This window comes from Channa argus, chromosome 6, assembly GCF_033026475.1.
Source record: "Channa argus isolate prfri chromosome 6, Channa argus male v1.0, whole genome shotgun sequence".
NCBI classification, from domain to species: Eukaryota; Metazoa; Chordata; class Actinopteri; order Anabantiformes; family Channidae; genus Channa; species Channa argus.
The window spans coordinates 10,087,615-10,107,343 of NC_090202.1; the positions used below are offsets into that span (position 1 = coordinate 10,087,615).

Sequence of the window (19,729 nt, forward strand, 5' to 3'; positions counted from 1 at the left end):
TTTAAGCTTCACTGTAGCAGATGTTACTTTGACGATTTTCTTCCAAGTAAGAAATCCTGTCTCATTTGATGTACTGATAATTAAACGGGCAGCAAAGTTTCGCATTTGTGGCTTGACCGTGTTTAACTTGAAGGTTTGAAACCGGAAGTGTAGTATTTTACCAACTGAATAGTAATTTTGCTCTGTGCGTGTGAGAAAAGGAAGAAAGGAGGGTGCGTTGTAGTGAGGTGCTGCGGGGTTAGAAGAAGGGTACAGGGCACTTTTATTATTGTTATTATTATTATTATTATTATTGTTCGTATTACTGCTCGTCCCGTTATCCTGGCGAAAGGCTGAACGATAAAATGGAGGCGGACAGATCCGGCGGAGGACCAAGCCCGAACTCCGGAGGCTGTAGTGGCAGCGGAGCGGGGCGCAACCCAAACGGGCCCAAAGCAACACCGGGCCAGGCGACATCAGCAGCGGCGACCGGGGCGATGGCAGCCGCAGCAGCGGCGGCGGCAGCAACAGCAGCTATGCCCGGATCGTCGCAGCTTCGGGATCCGCAGGACGGAGAGTCGGGTATGACGCTGCCCGGGATCCTGCACTTCATCCAGTACGAGTGGGGACGCTTCCAGGCCGAGAAATACCGCTGGGAGGCTGAGAGAGACGAACTCAGGGTAAATTGGTTTATCATTTAGTCTGCGTGTACAACGCTGTTGACGAATAAAGGCGAGAACCGACATTGCAGGAACTCGTTTAGTGCTGATTTGTGACAGTAACGTTACACATGCCCCACAGTCAGTCAGGTTTAGGATGACACACATGCTAACGGGCTAACGTTAACCATAACGTTATACATTATCTCATTGTATTGACCGGGGAGTGTTATTACTAGACAGTAAATGACAATGTAGTGACTCCATGACCTCCGGCTTATGATCAACAAAAGCCAAACAGTCACTGGTAGCATTTATACATAACATAAACAGCATTTTCAGAAAGCATTAGTCGGTTCCCTTTAGCCTCCAAACGCTCACATAATCCGTTGCATTCCGCTCAAATAGATATTAACCACGAAGTTAGTGGTCTATGTCAGTCTTCAAAAGCAGACAAGTTGTACTGCAAATTCAAAAGATAGGTAAACAGAGTTTAGGTGTGGCTGCCTTAGAATATCTCCTTGGTATTAAAACAGGAAATCACATCAAAGATGCCTGCACCAGTCTCCCTTTTAAAGTGGACTGTAGTTTGCCATTTATATGGAAACATCTTTTGCATGTAACTAGACAATAGTGAAGATTCTTTCCCCCACAGTGACAAATCAAATGATCGGTGGCTGTTCTGTTGTGGTTAAACGATAATGATAGTGTCACACAGCTGTGAGAATCCTTTGAAATCCCAGCATTTGATAACAGCTCTATGAGAATTGGTTGCTCACTGTAAGAAAATGCCACCGTAAAATGTGGAATACATTTGGAGAAAGCCATCAGGGTGACCTTTGAACATAGGCTTCTGCTCTCTAGCAGATTTTCTCACTAAGAGATCTTATTGTGATAACATTCTTGGAATAATCTTAACAGCTATTATTCTGTAATATAGTTTGCCTCTGGCTGGTATTGACTGGAAAGATTAACATTTTAAGTTCTGGCCTGTCAAACAGAGGGATGAATCAGTGGTGTGGTTTCCATACATGATAGTATGTAGGTATGCAGTGCAGTTGTGTTTTTTAGTCAGTCATCATATGTTTTGGACTGTGATTATTGAAGTCATGTAGCAACCTATCTAAAAATAAACTTTCAAGAATGAATTCAAATCTGAATGCAAACAATATGACAATCCAGAGAGAAGTGCCATTTAAAACACATGAATAAATGTGCTGCCTGGTTGTGTCCTGATGTGTTCTCAGTTTGAATCTGTGAAAAGCCTAGAAAAATCTATATCAATGTGTGAGTCAATGCTATAGAAATACCCTTGAGCAAGGCACTAATCCCCTTATGGCCTCTTATTCAAATGCCAGCAGCAGCAGGAGCAGCAGACAGAGGTTGTACTGTGAGGAAAAGCATTGCTGAGCAAGATTGTGATTACTCATCAAATTGTACCAGGAATAAGAAAAGTGAGGAAACCATACATACAAAGATGTTTTGCTCACAAAGTCAGTCAGTCTTTTCATTCCTAAACCCATTTGTGGTCTACCTCCTGTAACACACACAGGTTGCTTATAATTAGATATTGTTAACTGCTAACTATCTTCTAGAGGTCATGGGCTTTAGGGATCACAGAAAAGAACATGTTTATTTCCTTTCCATCACTTTGCTTCTCACTTTGCCCCCGTCTTAAACCTATGTAGTTATAAATAGGCTCTTGATAAAATATGGATGAACAATAACAAACTGGCTGTACTCACTGCTTTTATAAGGTTTTGTGGTGAAAAGTAGGAATGTAAGTCAGAAGCAGGACACTGCAATCTCCAACACGCTATTAGTGCTTGTTATGAAACTTTGTTTTCACGTGTGTCTTTGCTGCGCATGGTCTGGTTACATGGGTACACTTAGCACCATGTCCTGTACTGAGAGAAAGAGAGGATCACATGAGTGCCAGGCTGGAAAATTGACCTAGCTTACATTTTAACACCCACAGGCCACAGGCCTCTGGCCTTTGTTGCCAACAATCTCACAGGGCTCTCAACATGCCAGTTATCATGCCCCCTCACCATGTGCTGAACACTTAGCAGCATACTATATATGTATCTATAGTCTAGTCTGCTTACTTGCCACCTACACATGACATTTTGTGCTTTTACAGAATTCATAGGGCTTTTAAGAAAGCTGAAAAGCCTCTCACTAGCTAAAGCCTCACCAGTATTTGACAGAGATTAACACTATCATCTTACGAATATGTGGCTCTTTGTGTGACAATGTAGACATCAAGTTTTGTAGTGTAGCGGGTGTCTGTGAGACTGCAGCACATGTCTCAGAGTGTTTTTTTTATTTTTTTTATGTACGACCACCTGTGGTTCTGCATCTTTAGTGACAGGCTGGGAATGAAAGTCCTCTCTGTTCCGGGTGAGGTGGGATGTCCCAGCACGACCATGGAACAGGTGGCAGTGGTCTTGTGCCTAGGGCCTTGTGACATCTAAGTAACTTTTGCCCAATATTATATGTCTGAAAAAGCCTGTAGTAGTTATCTTGTTTTGCCAGATTGTCATCATAACTAACTATAGCTGAACAGACTGTGTAGCTGATGTCAAACCAGATCACTAGTGTTACTTTACAGACAGAAGAAAAGACCTTTATTTTTCAGATAATTTATTTTATTAACAGTGTCAGAATTTATGCAGATCAGATTACTGGCAACCCAGATCACCTCACTTCCTGTTGAGTTTGGTCCAGGGGGCCCGAGGATACACATCTCTAATTAATAGCTCTGTGGTCTCAGTCATGACAAATATGACATCTATATACAATGCACTAGAGATATCCATATGCGCAGCGTCAATGCCTCCTTCTGATGCAGCGCTCCTTTTATACTAATATATACTTTTATACTATACATTTTTCACCATGCTTTCCTTTATTGCTCTCTTTCCACCTTTCCCCAGGAAGATATTCCCACTTTGAACACATTTATAAGATGTAATATCCAATGCCCGTCAAATTTCTTCTAATCAAAGCTACGCAGCAAGCCCAACTATTTAATATATCATTCTTTAGCAAAGTACTGCATGCATGCTCTCAGTGCACGCTCATACACATCATTAAAAGACGCTGTCCCAGAAAAGTTGCTCTAATTGTTGGCCCATGGGGATAAAGGGATGAGAAGATGTAGGGTGGCCAGTGGAGGACGAAAATCTGCCCTTGACCCTGTTCTGTAGCTATTAGAGAGCGACTGATAGAATAGACTAAATGATTCAGCTCTCCATGCTACATCAAACTGTGGATAGGTCAGTGCAGTAGGGCACATGAAAGGAAAACCAGCCCACAGGAAAGAAGCATCAGATGGCATGGCAGGTCTGCTTGCAACAACATTCCTTTGTACTTTAGGCTTTGTTAATTTACTAACTATATAGCCACATTGTTAACATTACTGACACAATTCTCATCATTTGTTATGGTATGTTTTACTGTATTTTCTTTTACTTCACTACTACACCTGTAGTGGATGTCTCAATTTTGTCGTCTTATTTTAAAGGTCCATCTCTTGATAAGAACAACGTTGATCACCTGTGAATGACCACCTTGTCTTATGTCGGGTTGATCCAGTTTCCACACACAAGTAAAACAAAGATGTACCAGCAGCACTGACCTCAAACAATCACTTCCAGTAGCTGTTGATCAGACCTGAATCACAGTCAGGTGGAACATTGGGCCATTCTTCCTCAGAGCACTGCATTAAATCAAGCATATTTTTAAAATGTGAATAGCTCTCTTGAGGTCATCCCACAGCATCTCGTCTGGGCTTCGACTGGGTCACTTCAAAAGGTGGATGTTCTTTGTGTGAAGTCTTTGTTTAGGATCATTGGACTGTTGCATCACCTAAATTCTTCTGAGCACAGCTGGCAGACAGGCACATTGACATTATCTTGTAAGATAACTTGATAAACTGTGGAATTTCCCCCACGTTTTCCCTGTTATGGCCCAGAGGTAGAAAAACCCCAAATCATGATGTTCCTTCCACTGTATTTCAATGTCGGGCTCATCTTAGCTGGACACTTAACATCTTGTGAGAGAGACCAAAACACGGGTTATAAGGCTAAATCATCTCAATTTACATTTGTCACAATCATTTTAAGAATATGTAGTAACTCTTGCCAACTTAATGTAAATCAACCATTCTTCACTGCAAGTCTTTTGTGGGGCATGGTTCACATATGCTGATACCAAACTCAAACAGCTGTTTTTTTTTTTTTTTTTAAATATAAGGTCAAAGTAGCTCCAATCCACAAATCTATTCTGGTTTCATTTAATTCCTGTCATGATTCCAATTAGCTTTCATTAATATAATTAGCCCAGGGGTTTGGTTCAAATAGCTAGAAAATGAGCAAGAGCAGTGCTCAGTCATTTTTGTGGTATTAGTTAAAATAGGTTGTGCTGGTCCATTAATGTAACTTAAATAAAGATCCTCCCATTTTATCCAAACAATTTATACAAAAACGTGCAGGTAATTCCAATGGGTTCAATGAAGAAATGCATCCTTTGCATCAAAAATGGCAGTTCAGAACATGTGTTCACCATCTGTGTGAATATATATATATATATATATATATATATATATATATATATATATATATATATATATATATATATATGTGTGTATATATGTGTATATATGTGTGTATATGTGTGTATATGTATATATATATATATATACACACACACACACACACACACACACACACACATATATATATATATATATATATATATATATATATATATATATATATATATATATATATATATATATATATATATATATATATATATATATATATATATATATATATATATATATATATATATATATATAATTTTTTTGTGTGTGTACACATTTGTCCCTCTTATTTTAGCAACAAAACAGTGTCAGGCATTAGAAGTTTTGAGACACTAGCGGTAACTTGTTCTTGTAGGAACACAGCATGACACTGATGCACAGGGGTGTGATAGTTATCTGTGTGTGAGCAGGTTGTAGCTCGTCTGTGTGTGACTAGGTGTAGAAACACGTGCCCTGCCCGTTAATGGTGAAATAGGCACATTTATCCTAGAGGAAGAATTTATTAAGTTATTAAGCTAATATAACTACATTTACAACTTGAAGAGCTTTATATATGAATCAGTTGTCACAGTCTAATTTTTGGTCATAGTCTTTCCTTAAGGACTGTGACTGTGAAAGAAATGCTAAAGAAGCAGTGCAGCATTTCCTCATGCACAATCCTCAGCCAAACTGCAATGACTGGGGTGTAGAGAGTATGCAGACAACAAAGATCCTCAGTGTACACAGTACAAATATTGACTGTATGGTAATTGTTTGTATTTCCATATTACAGCCTAGTGACTTGGATACCCCTTATTATCTAACAGCTGCTTGCTTCAAATAGGCTACTGAATATCCTGTTTCAGAACTACAATTAGATTTCTTATTATTATTATTATTTGATTGATATGCACATTTTAAGTGAAGGAACCTAAAGAAAGAAGAGGTCTCACTCTGTTAAGAAAGTTTTGGGGCCACAGTTTAGTGTTTGATCAATAGCTAATGCTGATGCTTATCTTGAGAGAGTAGGGAGGCTGGTGTTTTTTTCACATGAAATACAATTTAATGATAACATATGTTAATAACAAGACAAATATCCTCAACTTAAATGCAAATTTGATGTATATGAATATTGAAAATCAGAATAATTTTTATATTATTATTTAAAATATTCAAATTAGCATTGAACAATTTAAATGATTTTAGAACCAGATTAAATTTTATTTGTACAACAAAGAAGTTGGGATTATGTGTAAAACGCAAAAAAAGATTGCAATGAATTGCAAATCCCATCGACCCATATTTTATTCCCAGTAGAACATAAACAACATTTCAGATGTTTACACTGAGACATTTTAAGGAAAATATTATCTTATTTTCAATTTGATTGCAGCAACAGATAAAAAAAAAAAGTTTAAACAGGAAAAGTAATAGCCGCAAATCAAAAACAAATGGGGGAGCATTTGACAACTAATTAGGTCATTTGGCATTAAGTCAGTGACATGACTGGGTATAAAAGAAGCATATCAGAGAGGCAGAGCTTCAAGAATTGAAGATGGGCAGAAGTTCAACAATCTGCGACAAACTGCATCTAAAAATTATGGAACAATTTCAGAAAAATGTTCCTAAACATAAAATTGCAATGCCTTTGAAGATCCCCCCATCTACTGTATATAATATCATCAAAAGATTCAGAGAATCAGTAGGAATCTCTGTGCGTATGGGCCAAGGCCGAATGTCAAAACTGGATGCACGAGATCTTCAGGCCCTCAGACGGCGCTGCATTAAATGATCTATTGTGAAAATATGGATTGATGAGATTTGCAAGTTATTTCATTATGTTTTTATTTACATTTTTCACATCGTCCAAACTTCTTTGGAATTGGGATTGTATTTTTAAAAATAGGGTGGTGTGGACTGATGTCAAACAGGAAGTCCACCAGAAAAGACTGAGCTTTAGGATTTGTAGTAAAAAGTTAGTGTACACCAGCCCACACAGTCAGATTTCAATTAAGAGTGTTCCCAGGAATTACCAATCAGCTAATTGTTGTGATGGTGGATTGGAGATCGTGGACAGAGCTGAGATTATTGTTACTTGAGTTTTACTTGTTCAGCATATGCGTTGATAAACTTGCTTTTGGCCCTGATGCACGTACAGTAACAGTTAGTGTAGCAACAATGTTACTTGGTAAAGGTATGCGCCCACCTCCTGCCCTCTCCTGTACGTCTCTTCACCATGCTTCCTTTGGCTCTGTGAGCTTTTTGTCCTCTGGCATTAGAGCACTATTGTCCAAAACCCTAAAAAAACACAATAATGAACTAAACTCATGCACTGTGTGACATTTTCTTTAATTACCAAGTAATATAGGCACTGTAATGTATTTTGATCATATCCATTAATGCACACAATTTGTGGAGAAAGGAACATATAATAAATTAATGCAAATATTACTGTAAATAATATTAATTAATATTACAATACTCGTCTTAATATATTAAGAACAGTATTGCTCTTTAAAATCACAATTTAAATGTTTTCCATATCATTCAGCTTTAGTACGGAAAACCTCATAGTCCACTTGCTTTATTTGAGCTCATGGCACCTACTTGACCAAAAGCAGGCCATAGCATCAGAACAGGTGAATTGTTTAGGGACATTTGCTATCATTTGTGTGCTAGATCAAGGATGGATGCTATTCTTATTTATAGACGCTAATATTTTGCCTTTTACTGTAACACTGTAATTTTAATGTGAGCTCAGGTTTTGTTTTAGTCTATGTTCCATCTGCTTTTTTTTTTTTTTGGCGATAGAAAAGTCTGTTGACATTGTGTGATTATGTCACACTGGAACAAGCGTTTACTTTTGTAGTATTGCATCTACCGACTTACACAATTACTCCCTGTGTGGTGCGGGAAATCCTCAGCTAAAACTAGCTGCTGTTACAGCTATCTTTCTGTTAGCTGCTTTTATCCACCACATAACCACAGCAAATGATATATTATTACATAGCTGTTTATACAAGGCTAAGCAGATTTCTGATGTGCTTCACTGTGTATCTTATTAAATGAATGCAGTGTTTTTCAGTGCTCTGTTCACATTACTGGATAAAATGTATTCTGCCTCCATACTGCCTCTCTGAGGTTAGGCCAAATATAAATTACATGAAGTTACCTCTTAGGTCATGTCTGTAGTGTTGACATGTAAGAATCGACAGTTAGCTCTAAAAGAATCAGATTAGCATATAAAATCACATTGGATTAATCAGGATTACTCAGCAGCAGGAGCAGCAGCATCAGGGAGGTTTGCCTTGAAGATTGCTGGCCCTGCTAGCTGGTTACATGACTGTGTGTGTGTGTGATTGGTTACCCTCTCAAGTAGACCGAGTGCCTGCCCCATGAGATAGTGTTTTTAGGCTGTTCTAGTTTAACAGAAGTGCGTATGCATGTTGGTTCAGGCTCGTGACACAGACAGGAGTGTGCAGAAGAGAAATGGACTGTAAAACAAGCAATATTAACGCTTCAGCACTGCTTGGCACAGGGAGAGGAAGGAGAAGGAAAAACATAACAGTAGCTTTTACTCCAAAAGCTACTGTGAAGCAGCACATGGGGCAAAACACAGAATGTTTAAACCTGAGTTATAAATCTTTCTCATCAGCCTCAGCACCACTTTCACAGTTTTTGTCTTGCCATATGATGACTTGCCCACGGGGAAGAAAGACCCTGTCTATTCATAGTCCACATTAAGAAGTAACTGGCTTTTTTCTTCTCACAAAAGCCTTGCTTTTGTTCACCAAATGGCATGAATGTCCATTGAACATCTCTTTTCTCAAGGCAAGAATTTTATCAGCACAGTGAGGAAGGAAACAATGGAAAATGAGAGAGGAAGCACACAAGGGAAGGATGTGTCTTAAAAGTGGGTGTTTGAATTTGGCTGGTTTGTGTCTTTTTTTTTTTTCCTCTCTCAACTTCAGATGTGCAGTGAGGCCTTGGTTATGACAAGTTAAAAATAAAAGCCCTCTTCTGCAACCCTCTACTTACTCTTCTGGGTTGTCAGAATGGCCAAGTCTCAGAAGAATGTTGGCCATGCTCGTCACATAAAACTTTTTTACTTCATGGACTGTGATAATAAGTGCCTAGTTTTCTCATCTTTAAATCTAACTTATGCATTTTTATCTTTTGAAGGTACTTTGTGTCCTTCTGACATCTTGTGTATGTGTGTGATTCAGGCTCAGGTGGCATTCCTACAGGGTGAGAGGAAAGGGCAGGAGAATATGAAACAGGACCTGGTGAGGCGGATCAAGATGCTGGAGTATGCCCTCAAACAAGAGAGGTGAGATAAATGCCTGGAAGCTCCCTCTTTGTGTCTTTGTCTCCCTGTGTCTGCTATCCATTCAGTCAGCACTCCTAATGGTTTGCATGCTTTAAGCATAGTGAGGTTAAGATTCTGTTTACGCTTGTAATGCTGCCCTCATGTGGTATTTTATGGTGTTGTAGGGCTAAACACCAGAAGCTGAAGACAGGAAATGACCAAAGTCCAGGAGACAAGAAACCAGAGACTGAGGCAGACATTCGTATGTTTAATTACACCCTTATACCCTAATATTCTGTTATCTATTGCTATTGCTGCTGCTGTAGCAATGGCAATTCAGAAGTTCTGCTTTCCTTTTTTCTCTGCTCATGACTTGCTGTTGCATCACTATTAACAAATGTGTTTTCTGTAGTTCCCAATGGTCCGGCTGAGTCAGATGCTGAGCCAGCCAATCAGATGTCCTGGAAGGAGGGACGTCAGCTACTACGCAAGTAAGGCCTCTTCGTCATCAGTTTATCAGTTTATCTCACTTCCATACTATTTTAATCCAACACTACGCTTTATTGCAGTTTCAAACTTGTGATCTAGGCCAGAAGGATAACTTTATATGGGTGTGGGTGTTTTATTGATGTGCTCTTTTTAGATATCTTGAGGAAGTGGGTTATTCAGACACCATCCTGGACATGCGGTCGAAGCGTGTGCGTTCCCTCCTTGGACGAAGCAGCCCAGAAGCTAACGGGCCTCCTCCCAGTGAATCTTTTCCAGAGCCTGAACCCCGAGCAGGTGGAGAGTCCATGTTGGTCAGACAGATAGAAGAACAAATCAAGAGGTGAGACTGTGGAAGCAGACACCCTCTCAGAGCTGTTTGTCCACAGATAAAGTGCTGTCTATGCAGCAGCTGTTCTCTTTCTAGGCATGAAACCATATTGCTGCTCACAAATGCTCACCTCTGCCCTTAGCCCAGCTTCCACTACTCTTTCCCACAACTTCATTGTTTGGCTCATTGGTTTTATTCCTCTGTAGTTGCCACAGCTCTGCACATCTTGTTCTTAAAACTTCGCACCAGTACATTTCTCCTCCATTCCTCAGGCATCCTCTCACTGTCCAAGATCTTCTTAAAAAATAGTCAGAAACTCTACTGCCACCTCTCTTAGACATTTCCATACCTCCACAGGTATGTCATCAGGTCCAACTGCCTTTCCACTCTTCATCCTCTTCAATGTCCTCCTCATTTCAAGCTTACTAATCTTTGTTACTTCCTGCTTCACACCAGTCACCTCTTCTACTCTTCGTTCCCTTTCATTTTCCTCATTCATCAACTCTTTAAAGTTCTTCAATCTTCCCATCATACTCCTGGCACCTGTCAATACATTTCCACCTTTATCTTTAATCACCCTAACCTGCTGCACATCCTTCCAAGCTCCATCTCTCTGTCTCCCCAACCTGTACAAATCCACCTCTCCCTCTTTAGTGTCCAACCTAGCATACAAGTCCTCATGCTCTTTGTTTGGCCTTTGCCATCTCTACCTTCACCTTACGCTGCATCTCCCTGTACTCCTGTCTACTCTCTTCAGTCCTCTCAGTGTCCCACTTCTTCTTAGCTAACCTCTTTCTCTATATACGCTCCTGAACTTCCTCATTCCACCACCAAGTCTCCATGTCCACTTTCCTCTTTCCAGATGACACACCGAGTACCCTCCTACCTGTCTCCCTGATCACATTAGCTGTAGTGGTGCAGTCATCTGGAATGCTATTCATTATGTAATAACAACTGACATGCTTTGGGTTTCTTAACATTTCTTAAGCTATAGATTCACTCTTTTTTATTAATTCTAGCGAAAAACATCTCACACACTTGTATTTGAAAATCCATCATTGTTTGGTTGCTCAGCAATGTTTGTGTTACAGGTATAGTGTTTTTAAACCTACTCTAATTATGTGTTGATGTTGTAGAGACTACTAAGTATGTGACTGTTTCCAGGAACGCGGGAAAAGAAAGTTCTAAGGAACGGATGGGTGGCTCAGTGTTGGATAAAATCCCCTTCCTGCACGGCTGTGAGGACGACGATGAAGACGATAGCGATGAGGAAGATGACTTTCAGGGCATAGCCACTGACTGCATCGATGGGCCACGCAAAAACAAAAAGTCACGTGTAAAGGTATGATCAGAGATGAAAAATGGAAGTAGGCTACATTGAAATAATCATATATCAGATGCTTAATTGTATTCTCTGCTCTGTTTGCACATCCAGATGGCTTCTGAGCCCATGACCACAGACTTGGACCCTGAGGATGAGGAGGATGAAGATGACTCAGAGGACGCCCTGAGTGAATTTGACTTCCTGGGATCGGGGGAGGATGGGGAGGGGGCGGGAGAGGCTCGGATCTCGGGGGACGGACGGGAGTTAGGTACGCTGTTGCCATAGCAACATCATCAGCACCAGCACTGCCAAAATCACTGCCACCAGTGTATCTGTCTTTTTTGCCCCCACCTCCCCTCCTTGCTCACCTCTTTATCTTTTACTTCTCATTGTGTCTAGTATCTTCTTCTTGTCAATAAAACCAACCTCTTTTCCCAACCACCTGTCTCCCTGTCCTGTTTCACAAGCTGTCTGTGAATCTTTAAAGCTGTGTAGCTGTCATCTTTGTCTTTAGGGTGTATTATGTGTGGTCCGGGGTCATTTCAAAGGTTATCACGCATGCTGCCTTCTATTTTCATATGTCCGCATTTCATTCTTTGAGCCACAGTTCTGCTGCAGCCCTTTGTTTTAAGTGAATTCATCTGCAAAAAGAGTTTTGAAAATGAAGTTTACGTTAAGTATTTAAAGAATGAAGTATGCGTTTATGCCTCTGTCAGCATTTTTCTGTCTTTCATCTGTGTGTTGGCCTCTTCGTCCGCCCTCCACCTCTCTGCATGACTGGATGTTATGTGTCCCTCTCCTGTTGGCGGGTTCAGAGAACCGCAGGAACAAGTTAAAAGGCATGATGTCGGACTTCCCCCCTAAACCTTCCCCGCCCCCTTCTGTGTCGGGACAGGCTCGCTCGGGTGAAGGTAAGGCTTCCCCACCAAATATGCCCCATAGAAAACCATATCGATCCCCAAATATCATTCCTTAGTCTCCCATGCATTCCACTGGCAGGATTGTAGTTAGAAGCTGTTATCTTAAATTTAGATGCTGTCTTGTGTCAGTTCGATTTTGAAACTTACGTAGGGGTAAAGCTGCTGGTTCATCTATTAATACTTCTTCTGGTAGAGTGTAGGAATAAACTAACAAGACAAATAGACTTTTGCCAAGGGGTTGGATTTATCGCTATATTTTACAGCTTTCTCAGCCTGTATTTAAGGCCATGATATTTTCCCAGGGTACATAATTAACTCTTGTGCTATTCCACCTCCACCCTGCAGGTGGCGCCCTGGGTTTCTCCTCTGATGTTTTCATAATGGATGCTGTTGGAGGAGGGGACATGAACCTGGGTGAACTGGCTGATCTTACTGTTGCCAATGACAATGATCTCTCCATGGATGTAATTGCACATTTGTTCTGGCTACTGCTTTTGATGTAATGTGACCTACACATGTACATACAAGTCATGTATTCACTCCTTTTAAATGTGTGTCCTGTCAGATGCAGGACAACAGGGATGAGTTTAAGAAGACATGGAACCCCCGTTTCACACTACGCAGCCACTTTGACGCCATTCGGGCTTTGACCTTTCACCCCAGCCAAGCTGTGCTCCTCACAGCCTCAGAAGATGGAACACTAAAACTTTGGAACCTCAACAAAGCCATGCACTCAAAAAAGTAAGAACGAGAAGGAAGAGCATGAGGAATTGGTTTTTAAATGTACAAAATTCCTTTCTAAACAAGGAGGGGTAAAATAGATAACGTGCAATTTTTAAAAGACTGTTTCCTTCTACAGGAATGCAGCTATAGATGTTGAACCCATCTACACATTTAGAGCACACAGGTGAGTTGAGCCTGAGAAGTACACAAACACGAATTCATACCATGTGTGCAAACCTGTCACTAACGTTCACAGATACAATAACCTTGCAATAACCGATGCATCTTTTCTTTTGCCCAGTGGAGCTGTTTTGTCACTGACCATGGGCGAGGAAGGAGAATCCTGCTACAGTGGAGGTCTGGATGGAACTGTCAGGTGTTGGAAGATGCCAGACCTCAATGTGGATCCGTATGATAACTATGGTCAGCCATCCTTAACTGATGATTTGGCAGTCACTGAGTATTAATAATAATAAATGTTCAATTTAGAAGTGAACATTTGATGATTTTGAATATGTGTGTTTGTCCACACAGATCCTGGCATTGAGAGCAGTGTACTAGCAGGCCACGAGGACAGCGTGTGGGGTCTCACTTACTCAGCAGTTCACCATCGTCTTGCCTCATGCTCAGCTGATGGCACCATTCGCATCTGGGACCCACAGAACTCTGCTCCTTGCCTGTCTGTCTTCAATAAGGAGAGAGGTGGGCATCTGTGCTGACTGTGCAGATTTGCACCTGCTCGATTTTGTGTAGATGTATGCTTTATGTAAAACTTTCTTTCCTCCTGTCTGCTCCCAGAACATGGAACACCCACTTCAGTGGCCTTTGTAGCTACTGACCCCAACCAGGTTGTTGTTTCGTTTAATGGCGGTAAGACACTGCTCTACGACCTTAACACAGAGCAGAGCGTCACTGCGCTAGAAACACAGACCAAGGATGGTATGTTCTGCAATTTGGGAGTAATGTTGCCAGTGGAGACACAAGTAAAGATTTGAATAAAATTGAGTTGTTTGTCTTCATTCGCAGGCAGTGAGGTGATCAACCGTGTGGTCAGTCACCCGTCTGAGCCCGTATCCATCACTGCACATGAGAATCGCACCATCCGCTTCCTAGACAACAAGACAGGTATCTGAAGGAAGCATTTCATTTCTCCCGGGCATCTGTTATATACAATACAAATATGTCTAAAAAAGCTTGTTTTGTGTCTTTGTACAGGTCAAGTTGTTCACTCAATGGTGGCGCACCTCGATGCAGTCACCTGTCTCACTACCGATCCTAAAGGCACTTACCTCATCTCTGGCAGTAAGTACCACTTGTTTTACTGTGTCTTTATTTAGCTTAGAATCTGGTATCACTGATAAAGACGCATCTCAATATTTTAAAAACACTTTAACATTTTAATAAGTACCTTTCAGTAATTAATTAGAAGTTAATGTTTTTTGTCTTTATAGAATGGATTATAATGAATTTATACCATCATAGTAAAATTAAACTGATGACAGCTCTATATTGTCAAACTCAGCAGAAAGGGGTTTATATTTAAATAGAATGAAACGATAGGAAACGCTTTGAATCATCTCCATCTTTAAAATGATGCATTGCAGAAGAAGCTGTGCATTAAGCATAGTTTGTTAAACATTACAAACGATTCCTCTCTCTCTGCCCCTGCAGGCCATGACTGCTCGGTGCGCCTGTGGATGCTGGACAATAGGACGTGCGTACAGGAGATCACAGCCCACAGAAAGAAGCATGACGAGGCCATTCACGACGTGGCCTTCCACTCCTCCCAGCCCTTTATTGCCAGCGCTGGCGCAGACGCACTTGCCAAAATCTTTGTCTGACAGCAGTCGTCATTCAGGTGAGATGAACGGTGGGGGGGACTTTATTTTAGTTAGGCCTTATACATTTTTTTGTTTGTTTGTTTGTTTTTTTTGTCTTATATAGACTTATTTTACCTTTGTTTATTTTATTTTATTTATTTTTTGTATTCTTACAATTCCATCATCAAATCAGACATATGTTAACAGATATTTTCCCTTTTTGTTATGAGCAGCTCAGAACAACTGTAGGTGTAACTTTGTATACCTCCTTTTCTGCTCATAGAGTCCTTCAACTACAACTGGGCCAAAAGAGCCTGAAGACTACAGTGGACACATCTTATCTGCTCTGTCACACACATATACACATACAAACATTTGTCCTGCACCCCACTGGCTGGGTCAACACCACAGGACGTCACCTCCCCCAGTTCCTTGCTGTTCTCCGATGCCTCAGTGACTTCTTGTAATACTAACAACACAGCTTTTTTTTTAACTTTGAAATCCTGGCTGCTTGGTTTTCAACTAATCACATTTGGAGTGACAGTTTTCTACACTACAATTTTCGGTTCTGCTGTTTTCCACTTTACAAAGCACCATTTGTTTGTGCGGTCGAACTGCTGACACACTACCCACATTTCACGGAGATCCACCAAGGAAACACTCACATTGCACAACGCACAAATGCACCACATTTTATTTTATTTGGGTTTTGTTTTTGGTTTTTTTGTTTGTTTTTTTTTGGTTGGTTTTGCAATTCAAGTTTAGCTTGTAGCAAACATACATATATCGGCATGAATTTAAAGAGTACCTGTTGCCAACGTTGGCACAAAACACCTGACCAGCCTCTGCATTTGAAATCGGTGTATTACATTCCAAAGACTCCAGGGGTAGAAGTGTGTGTCAAAACCTCTTATTTGAGGTTGGAGAATGTTCAACTTAGCTATGTATGTGATGTGAGGAGGCACAAGACAGAAACTAGCCAGTTTTGAGCAAATAGCTTTAATTTCAACTTATTTGCCAAGAAACCAAGTCTCATTGTATGTTTAAGTATCATAGGTTTCCTGTGATTTCACCTCCACATGTCACTCTGCTGTACAAGACAAATGAACATATTGCCACAATCACGGTCCATTTTCTACAGATTTACCGTTTGAACCTGACTCGTCAGACTGATGCTCTCACACCATATTATCCAGCTAAATGCAGATATCATGAGAGCATAGTTAAAGTCCATAGGCTACAGGGGTGTCAGGCCAGTTCACAAATGACACAGATTGTGTCATTTGGTGCTTTTTACTGTACTGAAGAGTGTGTGTGTGTTTTTGTATGTTTATGTTCGTATATGCACTAGTTAAATCACGGTGCTATGAAAGACCTTGTCAGTCTTGAGTCAGAATCAGGGACCTGTTTTTGTATGTTAACATGTGTGAAAGAGAGCACGGCTGTTCTCACTCATGAGGCTTTAGATGTGGGTCACGTTAATTAACGTCAATGACATTTCATTAACCATGGTCACATTTCCGATTGAACAGTCACTGTTAATGTTTCTCATTAGAGGGATGTGAATAATGTCAGCTCAGGGCTGAGGAGGGCAACAAGTTCATGATAATTCTATTACTGTGACGACCAGGTGGACTGAAAAAGTTTCTTAAGATCAGACTTCAGATTGTTGTTTTCATTTCAGCTTGAAATCTGTGCCAGTTGATTTTACTCAGGCCTTCAAAAAGCTTGACATCAACTTCACTTGTGTGTCAGAGTAAGGTTCTTTCTTCTTGTTTAGCTTGGATCGGCTGCACAGTAGAACATTACAGAGAGAGCTAAAGATGTGAAGTGAGCCTTTCCTTTCTGAAGAGGCATGCTGGGAGAGTAAGATTCAAGTCTGGGGGAAAAAAAGGATTTACATTTCATATTCCGCTATTTATCCATTTTACAAAGGAACAAAGGGTATTGATTAAAATTTGTGGCTGTCAGTTCATATAATTACCATGATTCAGCGATGAGACACCTCACATTTATCTTTATCTGTGCCCTGCTTTTACTGGAGTTGTATATGTAACTGCATGACACTTATTTCTCTTGTTTCTTCAGGTGAAAGTTTCCCTTAGTATCAGATCTGTCTTCAAATACCTAACTGGTTGATTTGATCTTATCTTCTCAGTAAAATCTGATGTTAAATCAGTTTGGTACTGGTAACTATAGGCTATACAAGATTACAGGGTCAAACTAGAGGTCAGTGGTTGGTTGTTCAAAGTAGCCTAGAGGTGAAAAGCCCTCCTCTCCCAGTCGCTGGGAACACTAGCATTCATAGCATTCAGATTGTTTTGTCAATCAGGGACGTGGACTGTTGTCTGAAATTAGACAAGAAGATACTCGGCTAGACATCTTCTTCATCCAGGTGCAACTACATTATTGTGCTGCTGCTGCTGGGCATAACGTCCTGATATCACATTTATTTAAAATGTGGCTCCACTTTGCACTACATCAAATAGTGGATGTTGCTGGTTAGGCATGGTCATAAACACACAGGGTGCAGAGATAATGTATTGCAGGTATTTCTTATACAGTCTGGAGTAGATTCAAGGATTTATTAATGTTTTTGTTTTTTTTTCACTCCGAGCGAGAATCTTCCATCTCTGAAAATAAAGACAAATCAGTATGACACATCAAAAAGAAAAAGAAGTAGAAAAACAGAGGTTGTAAATGATGACTAGAGATGTCATTATGTGCTGTAAATGTCCATCATTTCCTTGGTTTCTTTCTTGCATTTCTTTGATTATGAATATGATTATTAAGATGTAAGAATACTGTAGTATCATAAGTGAATCATTCTTCCTTGCTTTAGGCATAGAACTTGCTTGTGATTGACAATGGCAATGTATAACTTGTAAAAAATCAAAATGATTAAAAAAAACATTTAAAAAATGAAGAAAATTTGTACCAAAAAAAAAAAATCTGTTACCAGTCAGAGGCCAAGGTAAAGGACTCTCATTTCTTTGTGTTTTTATTTTTTTATTAGCAATTTATCACTGTGTGATATTTTGTATATCATATTAAGCTGTACTCAAACTATTTCCTCTAACTACAAGGGATAAGAGACCTGCTTTTTATTAATTTTGTTTTATTATATATTTTTGAACTGCATTCTAGCTTGTATCAAATGACTTTCTGTTTTTGTTTAAGGGTCCCCTGTTGTATGTCATTAAGAAGAAAAAAGGTTTTGTACAGTTTATTTTGTGTTGTCTTTCTTGCCCCCCAGCAATAACAAAAATAACTAGAAACACGGAGGTACCCAGAAGGCCACTTAAATGTATGCAGTAGAGTTCAAATGGGATACTACAGCTGCACCAAAATGAATCCCTTTTTCTTTACACAACATTACATAACCAGCCTCATACCCAGTGACTTGCCTAATTATAGTTTTTCACTACAAAAATAACCCCATTAGAAAATCTTCAGTATCATCATTCTGATTTTCCAGGTATTCAGCAAAGAAATACAAAGGTTTTAAAGTAATTTGTCCTAAGATTGTTAAAAGGAATTTGTACCAATTTATAAAAAGAGTCCTTAAAAGAAAAATGGGAAAGAACAATATATGTGATGCAGCACAAGCAGAGATGCCTCTAGTCAAATTACACTGAATCCCACATTTCCCATAATGCAACTAAGTAGCAGTAGTAAGTCCCCAGTTTGTAAGCCATGCATCTAAAAGTCAAAGAGCTTACAATAATGACAGTATGGGGTTGTTTTCTCAGACTTTGGAAATTGTAGACACTAAACTGAAGAAAACAAATCAGGGTCCACATACTTATATACATTTAGTATTCATATTCAAGTGAATCAAAGTTATGTTGTATTTTTAGATGATAATTATTGCTGATGAACAGCATCTGGTGGTCCCTATACCACACAGCAAAAGATCCCAACTCTTCAGCTCAGTCGGGGAACAAGCACACTGATGGAATCTACCAAACTCTGCACAGTAGCAGCTTCACTCCTCACAGAAAGTGTTGAAGTACAACTAATATAAAATAAATATTAAATTCATTAAATAAATCCTATATATTCTACTTCGAATATAAACATTCTCATGGCGCTGTGCTTTAATGTTGTCTCCCTAACTTAGATATTTTGCTTACTTTGTACCTTAATTGTACTTTGTGATAAAAGTATATCCCAAATGACTGAATGTAAATGGAGAAATGTAGTGGACCAAAATAAGACTATTTTCCTTGAAATGTAGTCTATTATACATCCTCATAAAATATGATCAAGAACATCAAAATTGTAGTGCTTGACTCAATGCATTGAGTTACTTTATACCACTAATAACTAAGGTTAAACGTATCCACCTTAAAGTTAAAACACACTCGATGGGATATTATATCTATGATCCACCTGACCAGCTTTAGCCCCACTGCCCTGTGGCTCTCTGGCTGTATTCTATATAGTACTATATCTGTACCTTAGAAAAATGTTCTTACTTAAAAACCTTTACCGTTCATAGCACCTGCTGGTGGTACTGTTGTGGTGGACAGGGATCAGCATGAGAAATATTTTATGCCGGTATCAGCCACAGGCTGTGTGGCC

General features: G+C 39.7%; 1 protein-coding gene across 2 annotated transcripts; it reads left to right on the top strand.

Moving 5' to 3' along the window:
• The first annotated feature begins 164 nt into the window (after positions 1-164).
• strn4 (striatin, calmodulin binding protein 4) lies at positions 165-18,369 on the top strand. Of its 2 annotated transcripts, XM_067506400.1 has the most exons (19): positions 529-659; positions 4,168-4,457; positions 9,456-9,559; positions 9,724-9,800; positions 9,951-10,029; positions 10,182-10,367; positions 11,520-11,697; positions 11,791-11,947; positions 12,495-12,590; positions 12,945-13,063; positions 13,165-13,340; positions 13,459-13,506; positions 13,624-13,745; positions 13,857-14,024; positions 14,121-14,261; positions 14,349-14,447; positions 14,538-14,624; positions 14,994-15,180; positions 15,426-18,369. In XM_067506400.1, exons 3-18 carry the CDS (start codon positions 9,501-9,503, stop codon positions 15,161-15,163), a joined length of 1,962 nt encoding a protein of 653 aa, XP_067362501.1. In that variant the 5' UTR covers positions 529-659; positions 4,168-4,457; positions 9,456-9,500; the 3' UTR covers positions 15,164-15,180; positions 15,426-18,369. The 2 variants fall into 2 exon arrangements, with proteins under 2 accessions (XP_067362500.1, XP_067362501.1); XM_067506399.1 differs by lacking the exon at positions 4,168-4,457 and having other exon boundaries at positions 165-659.
• Positions 18,370-19,729: the final 1,360 nt, after the last annotated feature.